This window comes from Molothrus ater, chromosome Z, assembly GCF_012460135.2.
Source record: "Molothrus ater isolate BHLD 08-10-18 breed brown headed cowbird chromosome Z, BPBGC_Mater_1.1, whole genome shotgun sequence".
Lineage (NCBI taxonomy): Eukaryota > Metazoa > Chordata > Aves > Passeriformes > Icteridae > Molothrus > Molothrus ater.
Genome location: NC_050511.2, coordinates 37207852 through 37227186, shown reverse-complemented (window position 1 = coordinate 37227186; position 19335 = coordinate 37207852). Strand labels below are relative to the sequence as shown.

At 40.3% G+C, this 19335-nt stretch overlaps 1 protein-coding gene across 2 annotated transcripts in view; it reads right to left on the bottom strand.

Annotated features, from left to right (window-relative positions):
* NTRK2 (neurotrophic receptor tyrosine kinase 2) overlaps window positions 1-19335 on the bottom strand; it is a 199671-nt gene that overhangs the window by 34677 nt on the left and 145659 nt on the right. For both annotated transcript variants that reach the window (XM_036402533.2, XM_036402534.2), the window contains 2 exons: window positions 14012-14184; window positions 10327-10561 (listed from right to left, as the gene is read on the bottom strand). In XM_036402533.2, the coding sequence (XP_036258426.1) occupies window positions 10327-10561; window positions 14012-14184 (408 nt within the window). The remainder of the gene's footprint in view (window positions 1-10326; window positions 10562-14011; window positions 14185-19335) is intronic.

Genomic DNA, 19335 nt, shown 5'->3' with positions numbered 1-19335 from the left:
CCTCCATCTTGTCTCCATAACCCCCCTGTACCAAAAACCTTAAAGTTTATATTTCACCCTATAAATGTGTCCCTTTTACACCCTTCACTCTAAAGTGATTCTCAAGTCCTCAAACTGCTGTCACTTCTGTGGATGGATCAAAATCAAGCCACCAAGCACTCTTGGCAACATTCCAGGGTTTCTGAGCCCCCCAAGGGTGCTCCTGGAAACTCTGGACATTGGGAGCGATGTGCTGAGTTCCCACATTTATTAGTCTGCACAAAGGCCTGGCACAGGAAGAAAAACAACTGAAATTACTTAAAAATTTCTCTTGACTTTTTATGCCTAGAAAAGGTTGACCATAAACTTTGCACTTTCTAAAACCCTGGGCAAAACATTGGGTCTAGTAAAGTCAATGGAAATAGCCTCCACCAATACTCCAAGTACAATCCAGCAAATTGTGAACAGGGATGGGATTGAGGACATGGCTCTCTTATGTGCTAATCATCTAAACAACAGTTAAATCGTTTCAGCACCTGCAAAAAAATAGCTCCGTACAGCTCTGCTGCTACTTAATGGAATGAGGCGATTACGATCACAGTTCTGCAAAGCTCTCCAAATTGCAGTTCCTAAGGCTAATTTCAATGTGTGAATCATTGCTTTCCTGCAATTTATATCCATATGTGTGGTTATTTTTGAGAATGATTCAGTTTTGTATGTATAATTTTAAAAGGACTTTTTAAGTTAATGAACATCTGTGCTAAGAGCCCCTCAACAGAAAAGCTTGTGTCAGCCACTGGTGACGATGACTGTGTAGACTTCCTGTTATCCTATAGGCGTGCATGTGGATCCTATGGCTCTCACCAACTGCATAATGCAGGAGTAACCAGCTGAAAAGCACTCCATTAAAATGCTTTAACAATAAGGTGGGAAATCCAAAGCTTCGAGACCCTTGAAAACTGTAATATCTGTTCCATAACCAGCATGGAACCAAATACTAAATTCTTAAAGCTTTTAACAGAAGCAAACAGAGGGAAAAATTCCATTTGAGAATTTCCAAACACTTTAATATCTTGATTGACACACAGTCAACACTTTAAGCTATAGTGTAGCTCAACAGGATTTCTGCATAACATATGTTTCTAGGTACTGCCTCCTGTCTTGAACTTTTTTTCTCAAGATGAACTTGTTTCTTGGCATGCTGCATGAGATCTGTGTTGGTATAAATCTAGTGCTGGTGGATTCACAAGGAAATATTAGGCATTGAAATTCAATAGGTAATCAAGTAACTAGTCACAGCAACAAGGTCACTTTACTTTAGTCTGTCTTTTAATCAGCTTAATTTTTCAACCTAGTTATTATGGGTTTTTGTTTCTGCCGTCTTTACACTCTTTGATCTCACAGACTGAAGGAGAATGTACTCCAGGAGCCATGAAGCTGTCTTCCTATTTGTACATTTAAAGCAAAAGGGGGCTTTAGTCTGGCTAAGTGAAGTATGTCACAACCTCCCAGTTAAAAGTCTCATTTTCTGTATTACCAACCGATCATTAACACTGCAAGACAGAGTTTAGTAAGAAATGATTGTTAAATGCAGCACTCTACACATGTTGGACATCTGATGTTCCTTCTCCTAACACTAATATGGAGAATTTTCTTGGACTCACCTCTTAGGATCTGTGTTGGTGAAAACAGATGGAAACAGAAGTGCAAGTAAGACCAATAACCCTGATGTGAAGATGATGAAAAAACTTCACTTAGGAACTGACTACATCTACAGCTGTACTAAAATTTGGAATTTGTTCTTGCTTAAGACAAAGCTGAAATAAGGTTTTCAGTGAAGAACTGAAAAAGTTAAACAGCTGTAATTCCAAACAAAACCAGAAATCCAACCAGTAGTTGTGTAAGTAAAAGTTGGGGTCAGACCATACCTCCTGCACAGCACAGAATATATTCTGGCATGCGCAAGTAGTGACAGGTATCAAGCAGTGGTGCTTACCCTTGATCATCAGGAAAACACCACGTCCCGGTGCATACCAGTTTTTAAACACTGATGCTACAGTGACTTTTAGGAAGCCCTTTAAAATCATTAGGCCTAATTCTGCTTGTGATTATGTTACTTTAGGTTCAGAGCTACTGCACTGACTTCAAGGCAGCTACTTTGGATGTACATCTCTCAAGCTGGCCTATTATTTCTTGTATTGTTTCCAGTTGCATGAAATCATCTGTGCACGTCTTCCAGGGCTGCTGGAACCCTCTGTCCTCCCCAGCACTACACATGATGCAATGAGACTCTGACGGAGGAGGAAAGCCGAGAAGTCCATGTAGGGAAGCAGATAATTTCCTTTTGAGCAATGGATGCAAAAATAGCAGCTAATAAAAAGCCTTCAAACTGTGCCTTCAAACTGTGACAATTCAATACACACACCTACGAGAATGCCTTGACAAGCTGCTTGACTTCCCAGTAACTCTTTCTTGTTTTCTTTAGTGCAGCCTCCTCCAAACTCCCACACACAGGTATTCATCTCTGTAGTGACAGCTGAGACCTGCAGGTGTTTGCTGCTATTGCCCTTTCAGAATAGACAGACACTTGTTCCTCACTGTAAACATTTGTATCATGATGTTTGCCTGGCTAGTTACAGCCCAAATAATGATAAACCAGCCTTTTCTTTTTTTAGCCCCTTGCTGTCATGCATTAATTCTTTTGCAAATAGGCATTAGTTACTGGAAATAGCTTAAATGAGATCACTCTCTGGTGATTATTTTACTAGCCTTATCTTTTGGAAAACATTTCAGAGAGTGTCACCAGAAAAGTATATCATGCAGTTTCCAGAAATACAGAACTCTACAACATTAGATTCATACATGAAGGGAGGAGGGAATGGTTAGTGGGCAGGATGCTCTTCCATTCCTTTAATTCTAATGTTATTTCACTGTTTTTCAAACTGCTACTTTGGCTTTGCTAAGGAACAGCAAAAATCAGAATAAGAACTGCTTGTTGACGACTTTAACACTCACAAGTGTCAAAATGTTTTCTCAAAAGAGTTGTTCATCTTTTTTATGTAGCAAGAAGGTCCAAAATCTATGTATTTTTAAAATAGGCCTGGAATGACAAATTGTGTAACCATTAGTTTTTCTGGAAGTCTGGGAGGTTAAGGGGTTTAATAGCTTTTTCTGTCTTAACTGAAAGCTCATGGGAAATCTATTTTTTAAAAAGACAAACATCCCAGATTACTTAATGTTAGCATCAAATCGAAATTATCAAAGAAACATTAGGAAATAAAGCTACAAAAATCTAGGAAACTTCCTAACTAACCTTTCTCACTCCATCAGCTGTTTACTTTTTGGTAGCCTGATTCTGTTTCTTTAGTTCTTTACACCAATTTAGACAAGATCTGAATTCTAATTAAAAAAAAAAAAAAAAAAAAAAAACCAAAGAAAACCAAGACAAAACAAAATAACCCAGCCCCCAAAGAAACCAAAAAAATAACAGAGAAACCACAGTCTTTCTCAAGCACTAGAGGTACAAAATGTGCCAGTATGAATTGCAAAGTCATTCACTGAGGGACTGAACCCAAAAGCTTAGGGGAAAAAAAGGGATGTTTTTCATTTGGAAGAAGTAGAAGATGAGAGTGGCCCAGGGCATTGTCTGACAATACGGTTAACATGTGACAATGACACAGGCTATGTGGGTTTGGATGTACTATCCAGCATATTTTCATTAGAGGCTGGGAGGTACCTCTAATCAAAGAAAGGGAAATACCAGATTTGGAAGATACCACTCGCAGTTCTAGCAACGTCTGTACCAGAAAGAGATACAAAAATTGCTTTTTCACACATTGAAAGTCGTTGGAAAAGGCTAGTGTGAAAAGGAAAAAAAATGAAGTCACTTTTTTTCCTGATAGTGGGCCTTCTTTCTGACAGTCTGGTAGGGGACAGGAGTAGTTTCTCTAAATACAATTGAGATTTAAAGACTGGAAAGATAGTAGAATAATGTGATCAAGTAGGTGTCTATTGCTCATGAGTTAATTCAGGTTGCTGAATTAAAAAAAAATGCAGCTGTTAGGACAGAGAAGCTGTTGTGCAGCCTTTTGGAATAAGCACTGGCAACACAGGATCCTACTTATTTGCAACATCCACTTTGAGAAGAAGGGACTGTGTGACAGGACAGGAGTGGTTCAGGAGTCAGAAATCCAGGCTTCAGGAACACAAGTTCTGAAGCCTGTTCTATACCTGAGAGGTACTTGAGAAAAAGACTGTCAGCATTTTGCAGGCTGCACCTTATTAACTCATTCAACTAAAGTCTTTCTTCAGGACTTGCCTTTTTGTTTTCCCTCTTGTTTGATTTGAATCTGGATCATCTTTGGTTCCCACACTGCTCTAAGGCGCTGAGGACAGGAAACAAGGCTAGATGTGCTCTGAGGAGCATCACCAAAAGCAAGTTATACCACAGGCTGGTGCAGCTGGCTTGGGCCCACATAGCTTTCTACAGTTTGCCAGTTCAGAAGACAATTTTCACAGAAATGTCTGATGGGGATTGCTCTCACATCTTGCTGTGTGTTAGGTGTGACTGAGTTCTTAAGATCTCTCAGGAAATTTTGCCAAGCATAGCTTCTCTTTAGGTGCTTAGGACACTGTTGAAAACTTCTTCTTTTCCCTGACAGACTAGAATTTTTATGAGGCTTGGTATCTTATATAGAAGGGGCTAAAGTACTAGTGAGTGTTGGTGTTTTCCCTTCAGCATGATGAGGTCTCAGGTTCTTGTTGCTCCTACCCTTAACACCTACTCTGTGGCTTCCCTCAAGAGTGAAAGACTTAGACTCAGTAACTTCTGTCTCTTCTTCCAATCTGATATGCTATGCTCTCTTTAAATAGCAAAATGGTGCAAAATGTGAAGATTTTAAAGACAAAAGGAGTCACTGAAATTTATAATGAAACACATCTCTTAGTCTTCTGCCTGATATGTGCCAGAAGTGAAAGAAACTAATTTGTGAAACTCTCTGTAGTTTTAGGGCAAATTGGGCCTTAAAGAAAGATGGAAACCGCACCAGGCCCAGTCTTTTAATAGAGTTTTGAGTGGTTTGTGCAAACTGAAAAAAGGAGTCCACATTTTCTCCACTGTTCTTGTGCTGTTACATAAATGCAAGTAGGTTATACAATAGCTAAATAGGGATTACAAAACTGAGCTCCATAAATCTAAATAAGAAACAGAATGTCTATCCTGCACTGGACAAACATAAAAGTGGGGAAGGGTGAAACTCAGATCCTAATGAAGGTAATGGCAAAGCTCTTGCTTAGTCTGGTGAGATCACAGTTTCATCCCAAACCTTGGCTGAAGCCTGTAGTTGGCTGACCAGGCTGGATGCTTAAAGCTATCCATGTTAAGTTTTTCCAAGTACTGGGATAAGATGACTTCTACTTTTTTTCAAGCTTCTTGCTTATAATTAAGAAATGTTGAAATTATTTTACGATCAAGTACTGAGCAATCACTTGCAAACATGAACTGGAAGCCTAAAAAGGCCCTGATATATTATCTCTGAATGCAAGAACAAGTAACAACAAAGTGGTTCTTCCCAGGCTTTAGTGTCAGCACTTAAAAGCACTGAGAGCTACATTAAAGAATTACCTGGGTATCTTAGAGTAAGATAGGAAACCCTGACCTGTGGGGGTAGGAAATCAAACAGCAAACCTCAGCTATCAACAAAACAAATAAAAGCCCCTAATAAACTTGAGACCTCAGATCTCCAATCAAATAACTTTGTGAAAGGGTCTTTTGTGCTATAAGGATTGCAGTTCAGCAGTGCTGCTAGAGCTGTTTGGCTCACAAACCGAACCAATTACTTGAGAGTTGTTTAACTTTGGCCTGGGGTGTAGAGCACTTATGGGAAAGAAAAATCATCACAGTTTTTTCATGTCCCCGGGGTCTGACTATCAAATCCTACTTCTGTTACATTGGATGCTAGCATGTACATCAGGACTTCCCCTACTTTCAAGATTCCTGCATGATGAAAAAGACAGGAAAAAAGAAAGGGGGAGAAAAAAGGAAAGCTTGTGCAATCACGGCCACACATCGTATGTATTCCCAGTCCAAGGGTTACTTCTCTCCCACTCTTCCCTGAAGCATCTCTTAACAGCTGAGCTGATTCAATGCAGAATGTCATTAAAAATCTAACAGTGCACAATGACTTGGGATCATCCTTATCTTACAGAAGCAAGCTATAAATAATCATCTTGGGCAAATCTAACATCATGACTGAGTGGCAGACTCCAAAAAACAAAAAAACAATTCCAGTGTATTAAAACCCACAAATGACGAACCGTTTTTTGCAGAACTTTTTGGAATTGTGTAAATCTCTCCAGTGAGCATCAGATAAAGCTATCAGGGTTGGGGATGATTTGCTTCTCTGTGAGTGTTTAAGCCTGACCAGTTAAAAAGACTTAGCCTGCTATAAGCAATTAGGTATGGTACGTCAGTGCCATTCCAGTGTTATCATTGACTTAGGCCTGCCAAGGATGCAATTCTCCAGGCAATCATCTGGGATTTCATCATTGCCTTGATTTTTTCATGACCATCTTCTGACCGGCCCACATATGTCTCAGAAATGGCAGGCCAAAACTTCACAGGCTCAACTGGAACTTCAAAATTTATCAGCTGTGAAATATGGTGACATGGCAGGCTGTGGCTCTATCCCTCCTCTGCACTAATTAGAAACCAACTGGAACATGAGGCGCCAGAAAAGCTATCCTTCTTGTTCTTCTTACTGTGTAGAACAAGCAACTTCCCAACTTGAAGTTTCATATCCAGCCATCACTCTGCAAGCTTATACCACCAGTTTGGATGGGGCTATGTTATTTTACACCATCCCCTTTGACATTTGTTTACCTTTTTCTCTCTTCATTTGCATTTCTGTCTTTCACTAACACCTCTCACAATTATCTTTCCCACCTTATTTGTTCCCTCTCTTACATCAATGATTGTACACTCTTCACACTACTCCCTCTTCCTTTGTTACTCCCTGGACTTCCCAGACCCCCTCCTTCACCTCAAAAATAAGTGAAGATAAGGGAGAGAAGGAGGGAAGAAGAGAGGGATTCTGTTATGAGGGACAGAGGGAAATACAATGTACCTCTTAAATGAGATCCTTTCAGAGGTGCCCAAAGACTATCCAGGTTACCCAGGATTTCCTGGACTACTGCTTTGTCTGGGTCACAGGTATTGTTCTAAATTTGTGTTTCTGTGGGTAGAAGCTTTGCTTGAGTACTCATGTGCAAGACTCGAGGATTAAACCCAGATGTGTGTGATCAGGTACACTGATGTCTCCTTGTGGTGGTTTGACAGGAAATGTGTTTTTTGGGATGCTGTGTTTTTGGCCAATGGATATTCAGACTTTAATATTGGCATTTAACCTGACCATTGAGACATGGACACGCCTCTGAGAACACGGAGTTAAAAGCAGAGCTCTCCCCTGGAAGGGTCCTCTTGGGTTTCCGGCGGGAAAGAGTTCGGGTCTCTCCCCCGGCCCAGCTGCTGGCTGGGCAGGGGGAGGGGAAAGCCATGAGGCCGAGAGAGGTAGGCCTGGGCCCGGGGGTGGAAGGGTGGAAGAGAGAGAAAGAGAGAGACACTGGGAGCCATCGGGCAGCCCCCCCTGAGAGACACAGAGAGAGAGAGAAAGAGAGAGAGAGAGAGAGAGAGAGAGAGCCGCTGCCTGGGACTGTAACCTTGAAACTGGATAAACATGGGCCTGTGCCGGCAGCATGGCTGGGACAGAGAAGAGGGGGGGGGGGAGTGCAGCCGGCCGCTTGTAGGAGCTTTTAACTCTTTTTTTGGAGAATGAGAACTTTACAGAACATTGACCTCTCCTGGAAGATAGAGTGGAAAATGAAGAAAGAAATGGGCCAGTGTGAGAGAGGTCTGGGCGAGTGAGAGATCGTAACAGAATAGAGAAGAATCCTAGTATTTGGGAAGAGATGATGGAGTGGCTTTTGCTGGACTCTTTTTGTATAGCCATGGACAGAACCATGTTCCTTGTGATACAGAGACTGCATTCTAGGGGGAGGCAATGGCCTCAGGACCAAGAGGGTTCAGTGTTAGTGCCCCTCGGCCCCAGGGGGTGAAAAAATATGGGGGGGACAGGTGTCCCAAAAGGAGAGATTGTGGGGACAGGTGTCCCAAAGGAGAGACTGTGCCTTTTTTGGATCAGGACAGAGCATCCTTAAATGACAACCCTAGAAGCAGTTTTGGTCCGTGTTCAGTGGTGAGAGCACTGGACATGGAAAGGAAGAAGTCACGACGGCAGATGTACTCCGGGCGGTGCCACAAGTGACACAGGAACACACGAGGCTTCGACTGTGTTTCCAGGGGAAGCCCATGGTACAAGAAGGACTCCTCTCCTCTTGATGAACCGAGGATTGATTGTCTAAAAGGTGATGCTGGACCGAGAGTTGGTGATTTGAGGAACAATGTATTGTGTTAGAAATTTGGTGGGGGGAGGAAGAAATGCATTTGTGAGGTTTTCATTTTCCCTGTATGTGTGTGTGTTCCTTTTTATTTGTAGTTGTAGAGTAGTTAATAAAGTTCTGGTTCTTTTCTTTCCTAAGTAAGAGCCTGCTTTGCTTATTCCTGGTCACATCTCACAGCAGAAACCAGGGAGAAGGTATCTTCATGGGGGCACTGGCATTGTGCCAGTGTCAAACCATGACACTCCTGGAAGGCCATATGACTACTGAGCTTCTATCCCCTTTTGCAGGTAGCTTTTATGCAGCAGGGGGAATTGCTTTTTTTTTTCCAGAAATAAGCAAAGTATATGTTCCAAAATGTTGCCTCCCACTGTAACAACCTTTGGAAACATGTTCTGTCTTGCATATACATTCATTAAGTATAACAACTGACATGGTAAACACTGAAGTATGGAACAGAGACATGACTTCAGTCCCAACAAGTGGTACAAAACTGCAATATGCAAAATCAGATGCAAAATCAAGAAACCTCTGCTCACAGGTGTCCTTTAAAACACAGAGAAAGTTATTACCATCCTGTATATTTTTTAAGCTGTGAAGTGCAGTCATGCTTGTTTTATGTTGATCAAATAATTCAGAGTGCCAGTTTCCAAAATAACAATATACAAGAGGAATCTGGATATGTTTACTAAATACTAGGTTTGTCTTTGAAAGGAAAGAAAATTAACAGTGAACATTTACAGTTAAGTAAACTGTAAAGTAAATTAATAGTACCTTATGAGCTTTTAAGTGAATCAGCATTCAACAATAATTTTCAAAAGTGTAGCATCGTCTACCCTGTCCAGCCTTAGCCAGATGTGGTGACAATCTCTTCCCAGGCATCCCACCAATACTGATGGTGAGGTGACACTTTCCTTTAATAACACAATCCAAATTGACTAGCTAAGAAAGTAATAATGAAAAAGGAATAAGAAATAAGGAGTAGAGAGGCAGATACAAAACATGTGCTTAAGGATGATGAGATTGCCTTACAGGATAAACTCTAGGGTTTGTAAATTATCAGCTTGGTCATGGTTTGCCTTCCCCAAGCCACAAACAGGTTCAGTTCCAATCATGAAACTACAAATGTGATAGCAAACAGCAAGTGGTATCAACTAGATGACTTATCACATAGTACAAAGACTGCATCAACAACAGCATTAATGCACTCAGTTTGTTTAGCCCAGCAATCTCTGAAAGCCTTTGCAAAATTCAGATTGCACTTTATGGCAACCAAGTTCAGGAAAAACAGTCAGAATGAAAAGAGCAATGGACTACTCTTATCCTCTGCAAAACAGCTCTTCAACATTAAGAAGAAGGACTAAAGCCCTGGTTTAAGGCAGGAAAACCTTTCAGGTGCTCAGTATAACAAACTTCTCACCTAATCTCTTATTGAGTAAAGTAACTGGTCACTGCTGCTGCCCAGTACTTATTTTTCCTCTAGTTAACTGATGCATTATACAACTGCTTCCCAAATTTACCATTTCCATTTTTCTTAGCAGTATTTAAGAACATATTTTAATACCTTCAAAGTGTTGGGCAAAATTTGATTACCCTTTTTATCTGTTGTTTCTTCTTCACTTATGCCAAGAAAATGTGCAAGATTTTTGCCCAGAGAAAAAGACCTTTCTGTGATTTAGAATCTAAACCCAACATATATAAACAACAAAACATGACAGACTACTCTGATTAACTCTCCGAGTTTACCAAAACCTTTAAATTCAGAACCAGGTTCTCCATATGCTAGGCTCTAGATTACCTGACAGACAGATGGTTAAGTATAAAAGCAGATCAGTCACACCAATGTGGTAAGAGGATTAAACAAGGCCTAGCTTATTATAGCAGTTCACTTACCCGATAGTAGTCTGTGCTGTACACATCTCTAGACATCCCAAAATCCCCAATCTTCACCAGTAGGTTTTCACCAACCAGACAATTCCGAGTAGCAAGATCCCGATGCACAAAGTGCTGTGATGCCAGGTAAACCATACCAGAAGCAATCTGCTGGGCAATGTGAAGCATCTGGGATTGGGTCAGCTCAGCAGGACGGTTGCCCTCTGCCATCAGTCCTGCATCTGGTCCATGTGCCCTGCACCAAAGCACAATCTGATAAACTAAGAGGCCACTTGTGAGGTGGTGAAGTGAAAGGTATCAGTGAGTGTCAGCCCACACAACTCCATCAAAATTGCTATAAAAATAGGGAAAATTTTTTGTCTTGGCTTTTCTCATTTACTGTTTTCCTTTATTGATGAAGGATAGGTGGTCTGAAGAGCACTACAAACAGGGTATATATTACTCAAGGAAATAAGGCATATGTGTTCACAATAGTGCCCATCTGTCAGAAAGCATCACCTTTCTCCTGTTCCATTCCAGTAATCTTTTCTGGAGAAAGGCTGACAAATGAACCTGCTTGGGAACCAAAGGAAAATCTTATCACTCTGTAAGACTGTAAAACAATTGAGGAAAAGTCAATGAAGTAGCATGCATAACATCACTTTCCCTGTGATTGGCATTCCTTGATTTCTGCAGGGATACAGGCCATTGACCCTTCCATCTTTTCTTAAACAAGAAAGAGCTAACTTCTTTCCCCATTTTAGAAACAAGGACAGCAATTTAAAATTTATACTTCTAATTTCCTATCCAAATGCACAGCAGGAAAGAATTTTTGCGTATTTCATCACCAAGGGTGAGTTCTGCCTGAGACGGGAATCCTTCACAATAGGAAGAGGACACAAAACGCACGCTATTTGGAAAAACAAAATGTCTTCAGAAATATGATGTTTTCAAGACCTAGCAAGTCTCTAAGAAGTAAAAATCAACTGATTAATGAGAGTACTTGTATGCATTTCATCAAAACCAGAGATAGTTTTCATTAGGAAAACCCAGCGAAGTACTGGGTCACATAAGCTTTGCCCATCTTAACTATGTGAGCTCTGGTATGCCTGTACATCCTAGAACCTTGAAGATGCAGATATAAACATTCATATGAACAATGTTTGCAGGAAGAACTAGTAGCTAATCCTTATCCAGTCAATGAGGTAATCTGGCAATCACTACTCATGTGATAGATTTTATAATGTTCTAAATATCCTTTTCCATCCATTCTATTTTTCTGTATTTTCAGACGCCCTTGTTTTTATTCCAATCCTGAAAACTATTCTTTCAAAGAGACCACCTCTCCTCTTCTCTCCTCAATAGACATGAGGCCTTAATTTTTCTCTAGGGTAAGGGCGCAGGAGTTTGGAAAAGATTTTCAAATTAATCAAAATCTGTGAGATCAAATCTGACACTACCAATTAGAAATACGATATTAAAATTGCCCCAAGGGAAGAATTTCATGAGCAAAGTGACAGATGTGAGAAAGAAATGAAGGAGGGTGTGCAGCATTGCTGGGACTGTATCTGGTACCAGGCAAAGCAACTTTCTGCCACAGGGTATACACAGGCAGCCATTCATCTGGTCTAGGTTGATTGGGGGCAGGAATAAATGGGAGGACATGGAATATCCACCTAAAACTCACTAGCAAATTCCTATTGAAAAGTACTGTACCTTTATCATGCATGGATTTTTTTTAATAAGTGTACTCAGATGCAAATCTCTGACCTGCTAAATTAAAGAACTTTTCATCTTCTGCTAGTTTCCCTGAGGACATGGTCTGCATCTAAAGGAATTTGTAGATTATTCCTAACATTCCAGCTTGCTTGTCCACTCGATGCTGGCCAAAAATGAGGTGATTTTCAGTGTCTGCAATGGCCAGGGATATTGACAGATATTCTCTGCAGCCACGTCATCCACTAGTCTACAGACCAAGCCCCGGGCAGGCACGAGTTTACAGCTTTAGTCCTAGATCTGAACAGGCTTTGGCTGCATGCAGGCAGCCCGGCTCATTTGGGTTAAATTTTCAGATCAATTTTTCTCCAACAGCCTTTGGTGGCGCTGCAGGGTAAGAAATATGGAACAGACCACTTTGCTGTGAACCTCTGGTCTGCAGCACAAGCTGCAGAAAATGTGAGAGGAATGACAAATTGGAGCTTAGGTTTAATAGCTTGTCCCAGCATAATCATTTTATGTTCTAAAGACAAGGGCTGATTAATAGCTTTTTTAAAAGTGAAGGCCTTGAAGTAGGAAATATACTGTCTTGCTAAAATACTTTTCTGTACAATAATTCAAAATCAGAGTTACAATGTAAGAAAAAGCCAATCAAAAAGAATCAGGCATAATAAGCATTTCTTATGGAGTAAGAAATTATTTCTCATCAACTGAGAATCTGGCTTCTTCTAATGGAAATTCAGTGTTCTGAAAATGTACTAGGATGGCAGCTAGGGAAACAGCAGTTCTTTCCTGATTCACAGCAGAAGACCAAGCAGACAAACATAAATGCCCTTAATTCTAAAATATACTTAAATCCTTTGCCAGAGAGACAACAATTCTGGGAAGAATAGTGTTTGTTCTGCATCTCCAGTTCAGATCCCAGTTTCTCTGTCACACCTGTTAGCCCTGCCAGTAAGGGAGGATGCTAGTTGACGTCATTTGTTTTATGGCATGGCTACTTTTTCAAGAGGTAGTAAAAAGACAGCAAATTCATTTCACATATGCTATCAGAAAATGCATAAATAGCAGCATTAGCAATCATAGTCATTTCAGTTATATAGAAAATATTAATCCATTTAAAGAGACATCTATTTTGATTCTTTTACAGCTTTGTTAGAGATATCTTCCAAAATGGTGGTACCCCTTCCTATCTTTAGCAGGAAAGACATCTGTACGTTGAAATATCTTTGTGATATTTATTGATAAAATTACACAGTAGACATTGAAAGAATATCTCTTATATTTTTAACATAGAGCAAATGACATCTCTTAACTGTTTATTTTTATGTCAAAAAGTGTAGGTAGAAATGGCACATACATGAGGCCTTTGTTCGTAACTTCCTGGATCATGGGTTACCTATTATTGTGAACCTTATGTATCATCTATTTATTTATAATTGCTCTACCGACAAATTTCAATTTCCTATGCACATTCCTGAACAGCTTTATGAGATAAAGCTCTAAACTGAACCCCAAAGTGTAGCATTTTCCAATTCACAGAAGTTTCCATGGCTCACAGTTTTCTTGCTGCATATTTATAGCAGTCTTTCCAAAACTCTGAGAAGAGGGAAGAAAAAAGGGGTTAGTCTTCAGAAGCTCTCTGACATCTACAGATAGCAATAAGTATTGAGTGGGATTTTCCAAGTGCTACCAGAAAGCCTGTAAGAAAATTATTCCTACTGTAGGATTATAACCACACATTTCAGAATACACGGAAATATACTGGAAACAATATTTCCTTAGTACAAAGCTTGATTTAATGGTACTTCCAAACAGTCAAAGAAACAGAGCCCCACATCCTGGTACAAAAGACAAGAGTCTTACAATTTGTTTTCTTAGGTGTCTGCTTTTTCCAGTGGTAGCTATTAATTTCACATTAAGTACCAGTAACAGCTACCTTTTCTGCCCACTTTTGGCTCAGGATCACAACACATGTTCATGGATTTACCTGAGGAATTTGTTAAGATCTCCATGCTTCATGTACTCGAAGACCATGATGAGTGGATCACCCTCAACACAGACACCATAGAATTTGACAATGTGCTCATGTTGCAGGTTAGTCAGCAGTTCTGCCTCACGGTGGAAGTCCTTGCGGGCATTATCACTGGCATCTTTCAGTGTCTGGGGGAGAAAATAAAAATATAAGGAAGGACAGATGTTCACAGAAGGTAGGAAATATGTGGGATAGCCCTGTAAGGGTAAGATAAGGACACAGTACAGCATGGAGGATGGAGGAAGTACTTTCTAAATAACTCTTTTAGAAATGCAGATGTGATCTGAAGTGCAATTAAATAATGGCAGTACAATGTTCATTCTCCTGCCACATGTTATTCCAAACAAACAGTTTTCTTGTAAGAGAATGTATGAATACTTATGCTCTTGCTGTGACAAGTGTTTTCCAAACACAGAACAAATAAACTGATCTCATCCCAAAAATATACTAGTACACAGCTGGTTTGTATCCTTGAGCATTTAACTCAAGCAACCCCTGGTATCCTGCTGGTATTTATCTTTCTTATTATTTCTTTAAAATAAAACTCTGCTTGTTTAAAATACATGGTATTAATGTGGATCCATTCTTTATGTACTGCTGATGTTAGTCCCTTAGGTAGATTTACACAAATGTCCCTAGACCAGAATAACCTGAGATTTCAGCCAAAAACTTCTTTGAAATTCTGTAAATCTACTCACATGACTAAGATTAGGCATATGTGTAAGTAACTGAAGGTCAAATCCAAAAGTGATAGACATGGAGGAAAGCAGGTGCACAGAGGAATTCTGGGGCATCATTGGATCAAATAGGAGGCTTAAATGTTGTATAATGAAATAATACTAATTTAACTGTCACACATAGGCAGTTTCTGATTTCTCCTTACAAACCACATTTCAAAAGCAAGAAAGCAATTTCATGCACAAAAAAAAAGAGCAAGTTCTGACACCAATTAAATGAGGAATAATTATAATTGACAATAAACCACTAATAGTCTCTGTAGTCAAGAGGTACAGTGGTTTGCTATACTAATTCAAAAAATATTTCTAAAACCACAAGAGAAAGATGGCAAGTTACTAACATTCACAATTTATTCTTCACCGAAACTGCTGTCTGGGCTCTGTACCTCTGATTTTAACAATACCTAGGTTTAATACAATGGAAGATAAGACACAAAAGTAGTGGTGATGTTTTAACTAAAGATGCCTTTTTCCTGGCCATCTAGTCCCTTTACTTTCTATCCTGAATTAATATGTAGAGCATGAGACCAACAACACTCACCAGAACAGAAACAGAGTAAGTTGACACTGTCCAATTGTTCTGCCAACAAACTGAGTTTTTAGCAGCAGTAGTCATAGTTTGTTCAAGCTTTTTGTTCAATAGCGACAATTCTGTCCACTTTTCTAGTATTATATGTGTGCATGTGTGAAGAAGAGGCTAGAAGGTGACTGTTGGAAAAAACACATCTTTTACTTGTGATACCGCAATCCTGGGTCCTGAAAACTGAATAGCTACCATACTAAAATTCAGATGGGGGGACAAGGACTAGGGCAGCATGGATTGCTGCCTTCCAGGTTCAGGAGACTTTATTTGTGGATTTCAGCCTCTGTGGATCCTAGAAGCAAGAGAAGGCACTCATGCCTTACATGTCCCTTCTCTGAGGAATGTACTTCTGAATCTTAACATACCTTCAGGCACAGAATCCTTTTTTCCATAAGCTTTGCCAATGATGCAACAAGGATATTGCTTCATCAAGGCTTCACTAGCCACAATATATTAGTATACACAGCTTCCCACTGGACATCAAATTTGCTTCCCACTATGGGCTACACACAATCACATCTGAACTGAGTGAGGGCTGGAACTGAAGTGTTTTCCAATACTTTCAGGCTCTGGGATGATGCTTTAACATGATGCAGGCAACAACACACAGTCCAGTGTATCTTACATATACTGAAATCACTTGTAATAATTCTGTTGTCACTTGCGTTTCCTCTGGTAGTTTCATATATGAAGAAATTGGACTGTAATTATTCTCAATAACAGAATTAGAAAAAACAATTAATACAAAACGCATTTTAAATAATAGCAATCTGGAAAAACACTGCCAGGGAGAAGCAGAGGCTGATCCTCTTTCCAGCAGGCTCTTTCCCTGGAAAGACAGTAAAAATGCTGACAGCTCTGTCCTGTGAGGATGGCATATTGTACATTTGAGAAGATGCTTTTTATCTCACAGAAACAGCAAAATTATCATATGACAGAGCAGTTGCCATGGCAATTCCACATTTTCTGTCAAACAGCAAAATGCAGAAAAGTCTAAAACTCAGGTGAAACTCATGCAGGGTTTCTACTACCATGGGCTGACTAGAATTTCTGTCACCCACCATTGCAAAATCTCCTTTTCATTATTTCATGCAGTGCACAGAATAGACACAATGCATGAGAGAGAGCTGGCACAGTCAGGCAAGGAGGAGACTGGAAGGTAAAAAAATTAATAAGTATGTAGAATTTACATAGAAATGACATTGACTAATGCATTTACCTTGTTCTCAGTACAAGAAAAAAAGAAAAAAACCAAAATAAAACCCTAAGAGCACAAAGAGAGGAAAGACATATTAATTATTATTATCATTACTGACAAGAATGCCAAAGCTCTGCATACAAAGCACTTTCACCAGTCGACAGGAGGTTTTCCCAAGTAAGATCTGAGATTCAATCATATGTGCTTTCCAGCCACTCCATGTGCCCTGTGCTGCCCTGTGCTCTGCAGTGAGTGTGGGCTCTGACACCACTCTGTCTGACACCACCTGTGCCACTCTGACACCACAGACCTGCCTTCATGGGCAAGTCAGAGCAACAGCAGGAGGATGGGGCTGTCACCAAAATCAGCAGGACTTGGTAGCCAAACTCTCAAGGCAGCTACATGACTATTACTGTTACTTTCTACTGTTTCAGCCTTCCCCTACAAAATAATTGCTACTGCTTCCCATCAACATACGAGACCTGACTGGTATGTTTCCTCAAGAAATGAAGGGGTGGTTTTGAGTCTTCTCAGAACTGAAGGTCTGAAGAGAATTGAAAATCTTTGGTTTTCCTGTGCAGGTGCCATGGAAATGTTTTTGATCTCACACACATAGCAGTCTGCTAGCTGAGAAAAACCCCCCAGGGGAGCCAGAGGTAGCTGCTAACCTGTGCCTTGTCAACCTCACCTCCCGCTCTGGATAGGCTACACTAGCATGAGATTATGCCTGGGATTCAATCCTATGACGAGACAGTATTGAGCCAGGCCTGAACAAACATAGCAAATGCCCTCAAGAAAACAATAATTTTTCCTTCCTCCTCCTTCTGCTCTCTAAAAGTGCCTGATATGATGTGCTATGGGGGCAATGCTAGTCCAACGCCCAGGTTTTGTCCTATGGAAAATATTTCCAAGCACTCTGTGTTATCTCCAAAAACCTCACACTAATCAAAACCAATTTAAACACATTGCCTCTCTCCTCTTTAAAGGAGCAAAAGCTCATGCTCTTTGGTATTTTATGCTAGGCCTGATCTTTTTTATCTTCGCGGATTTTTCTGGACCTCTTAGCTCCTAAATAATTTGCTGTAGCAACCTCTGCATTTTGGATACCAGCTGACTAATAAGAAGGGAACATGTTGAGTTCAAAGGAGGGATGCTCAGGGCCAGGGATGAGCAATACAGTTTTCCAGCAACTGACAGGCACAGGGAGCTGACAGGGACCACTAGCCAACCTGACCCCCATTGCACGGTTGAGGCTGTGCCTGCTAGCTGCTGAAATCTCCCTGGCACCACCTTACTCTTCAGCAAGCATCTATGTCCACAGGCTCACCAAATATATTTTATAGTAATTGGTGTGTTCTGGTTTTACCCATGATGCTGACGCTCTCTAAAGCTGTTGTTGTGTGTCAGGAGGAGCTGCCCATTGCTGCTGGAATCCAGGTCTGCTCGTCTACTACTAACTCGGGGATGGAGTCCAGACACCTTCCTTCACTGAAGTGCAGGATAGCTGTACTCCAGTGGAGGCTCCATCCCTCGACCTCTTCTCTGGCTGAGGGATGCCTGTTATCTGAGGTTGGTAACCACAGTGAAAGAGACAAGCATCAGGCAATTAACCCCTCAGTTATGTGAGGACAGTATTGACTGGCTCAGTTCACCAAAAAATTTCCTCTGTGACAACAGCTAGTGTCACATCTTTAAGAGCCAATGACAGAAACATAAAATGGGAATAACCTGTTCCCAGAGGTAATTCTTCCCACAGCTGCCTGCAAGATTCTTTTTAAGGACACTATAAAGAGAGGATTTGATAAAAAAATATATAAAAAACCAAAATAGTATGAGAAATTGCCCAGAAAATGCATAGATTTGTCATCTAGTTCTACATATGGAGACATATGTACCTTTAAAGGCTGAATACTCTTCCATTTGATTTACACTGAGAATGAGCAGCAGAGAGAAAGTGCAGTGCAGCCTTTAACAACAAAAGTGCTAGGCTCCATTTAGACAGGAATTTCAAAAGGAACAAGTAAATGGAAATACTTTAATTTTGCTTTAATCAAGCAGTTCCCTAAAGTGATAGAGGAAAGGCCATTTCCATGAAACCACTAAAATACAACAAAAAATTCATTCAGATCTAGTTTTGTCATCTCCTATCTCTTGCTTTTTCCTGTCTATGCTATATCGCTTCAGGGCTTAATTTTTTTTCTCACCAGTCAACATGACTGAACTACTCCAAGTATCGAAAACCTTATAACCTTTGCAAACCCAAAAACCTATATTTGATGGAGCACTCTACAAGACTATTCTCCTTTCACGTTCTTCCATTGTCAGATTCAAGACTCTATTTCTTGTTACCAAATTCAAAAAGATGATCTACATGATTTCTTTTACTGTGTGGCTTCCTCCAAAATGCACACATGGTTGCCTAATTGTGACCTGTCAGATAAAATTATTTTCTGGTCACTTGGCATAGCCCAAATTCTGGACATCTATTCCCCCTGCACTTAATGAGATATTTCAAATGCTGGACACCTCGTTTAGTTTTGGCAGAGTGTTACAGATGGAGATAAAAGATTGTTTTCAGGGAAAGTTTTCAAACTCTGAGAGTGTAGTTTCACCAATACTGTTTTCTAGCTACATCCACAGCTAAGGCTAACAGCTAACCTCAGCTCTTGGATTTTGGGGGGAAAAATAGGGCTTTGTGCAGAGAAGAAGGCTTGGTCTCCAAGCTATATTAATGAAAACTACCCACAGACAATTTCAGTTG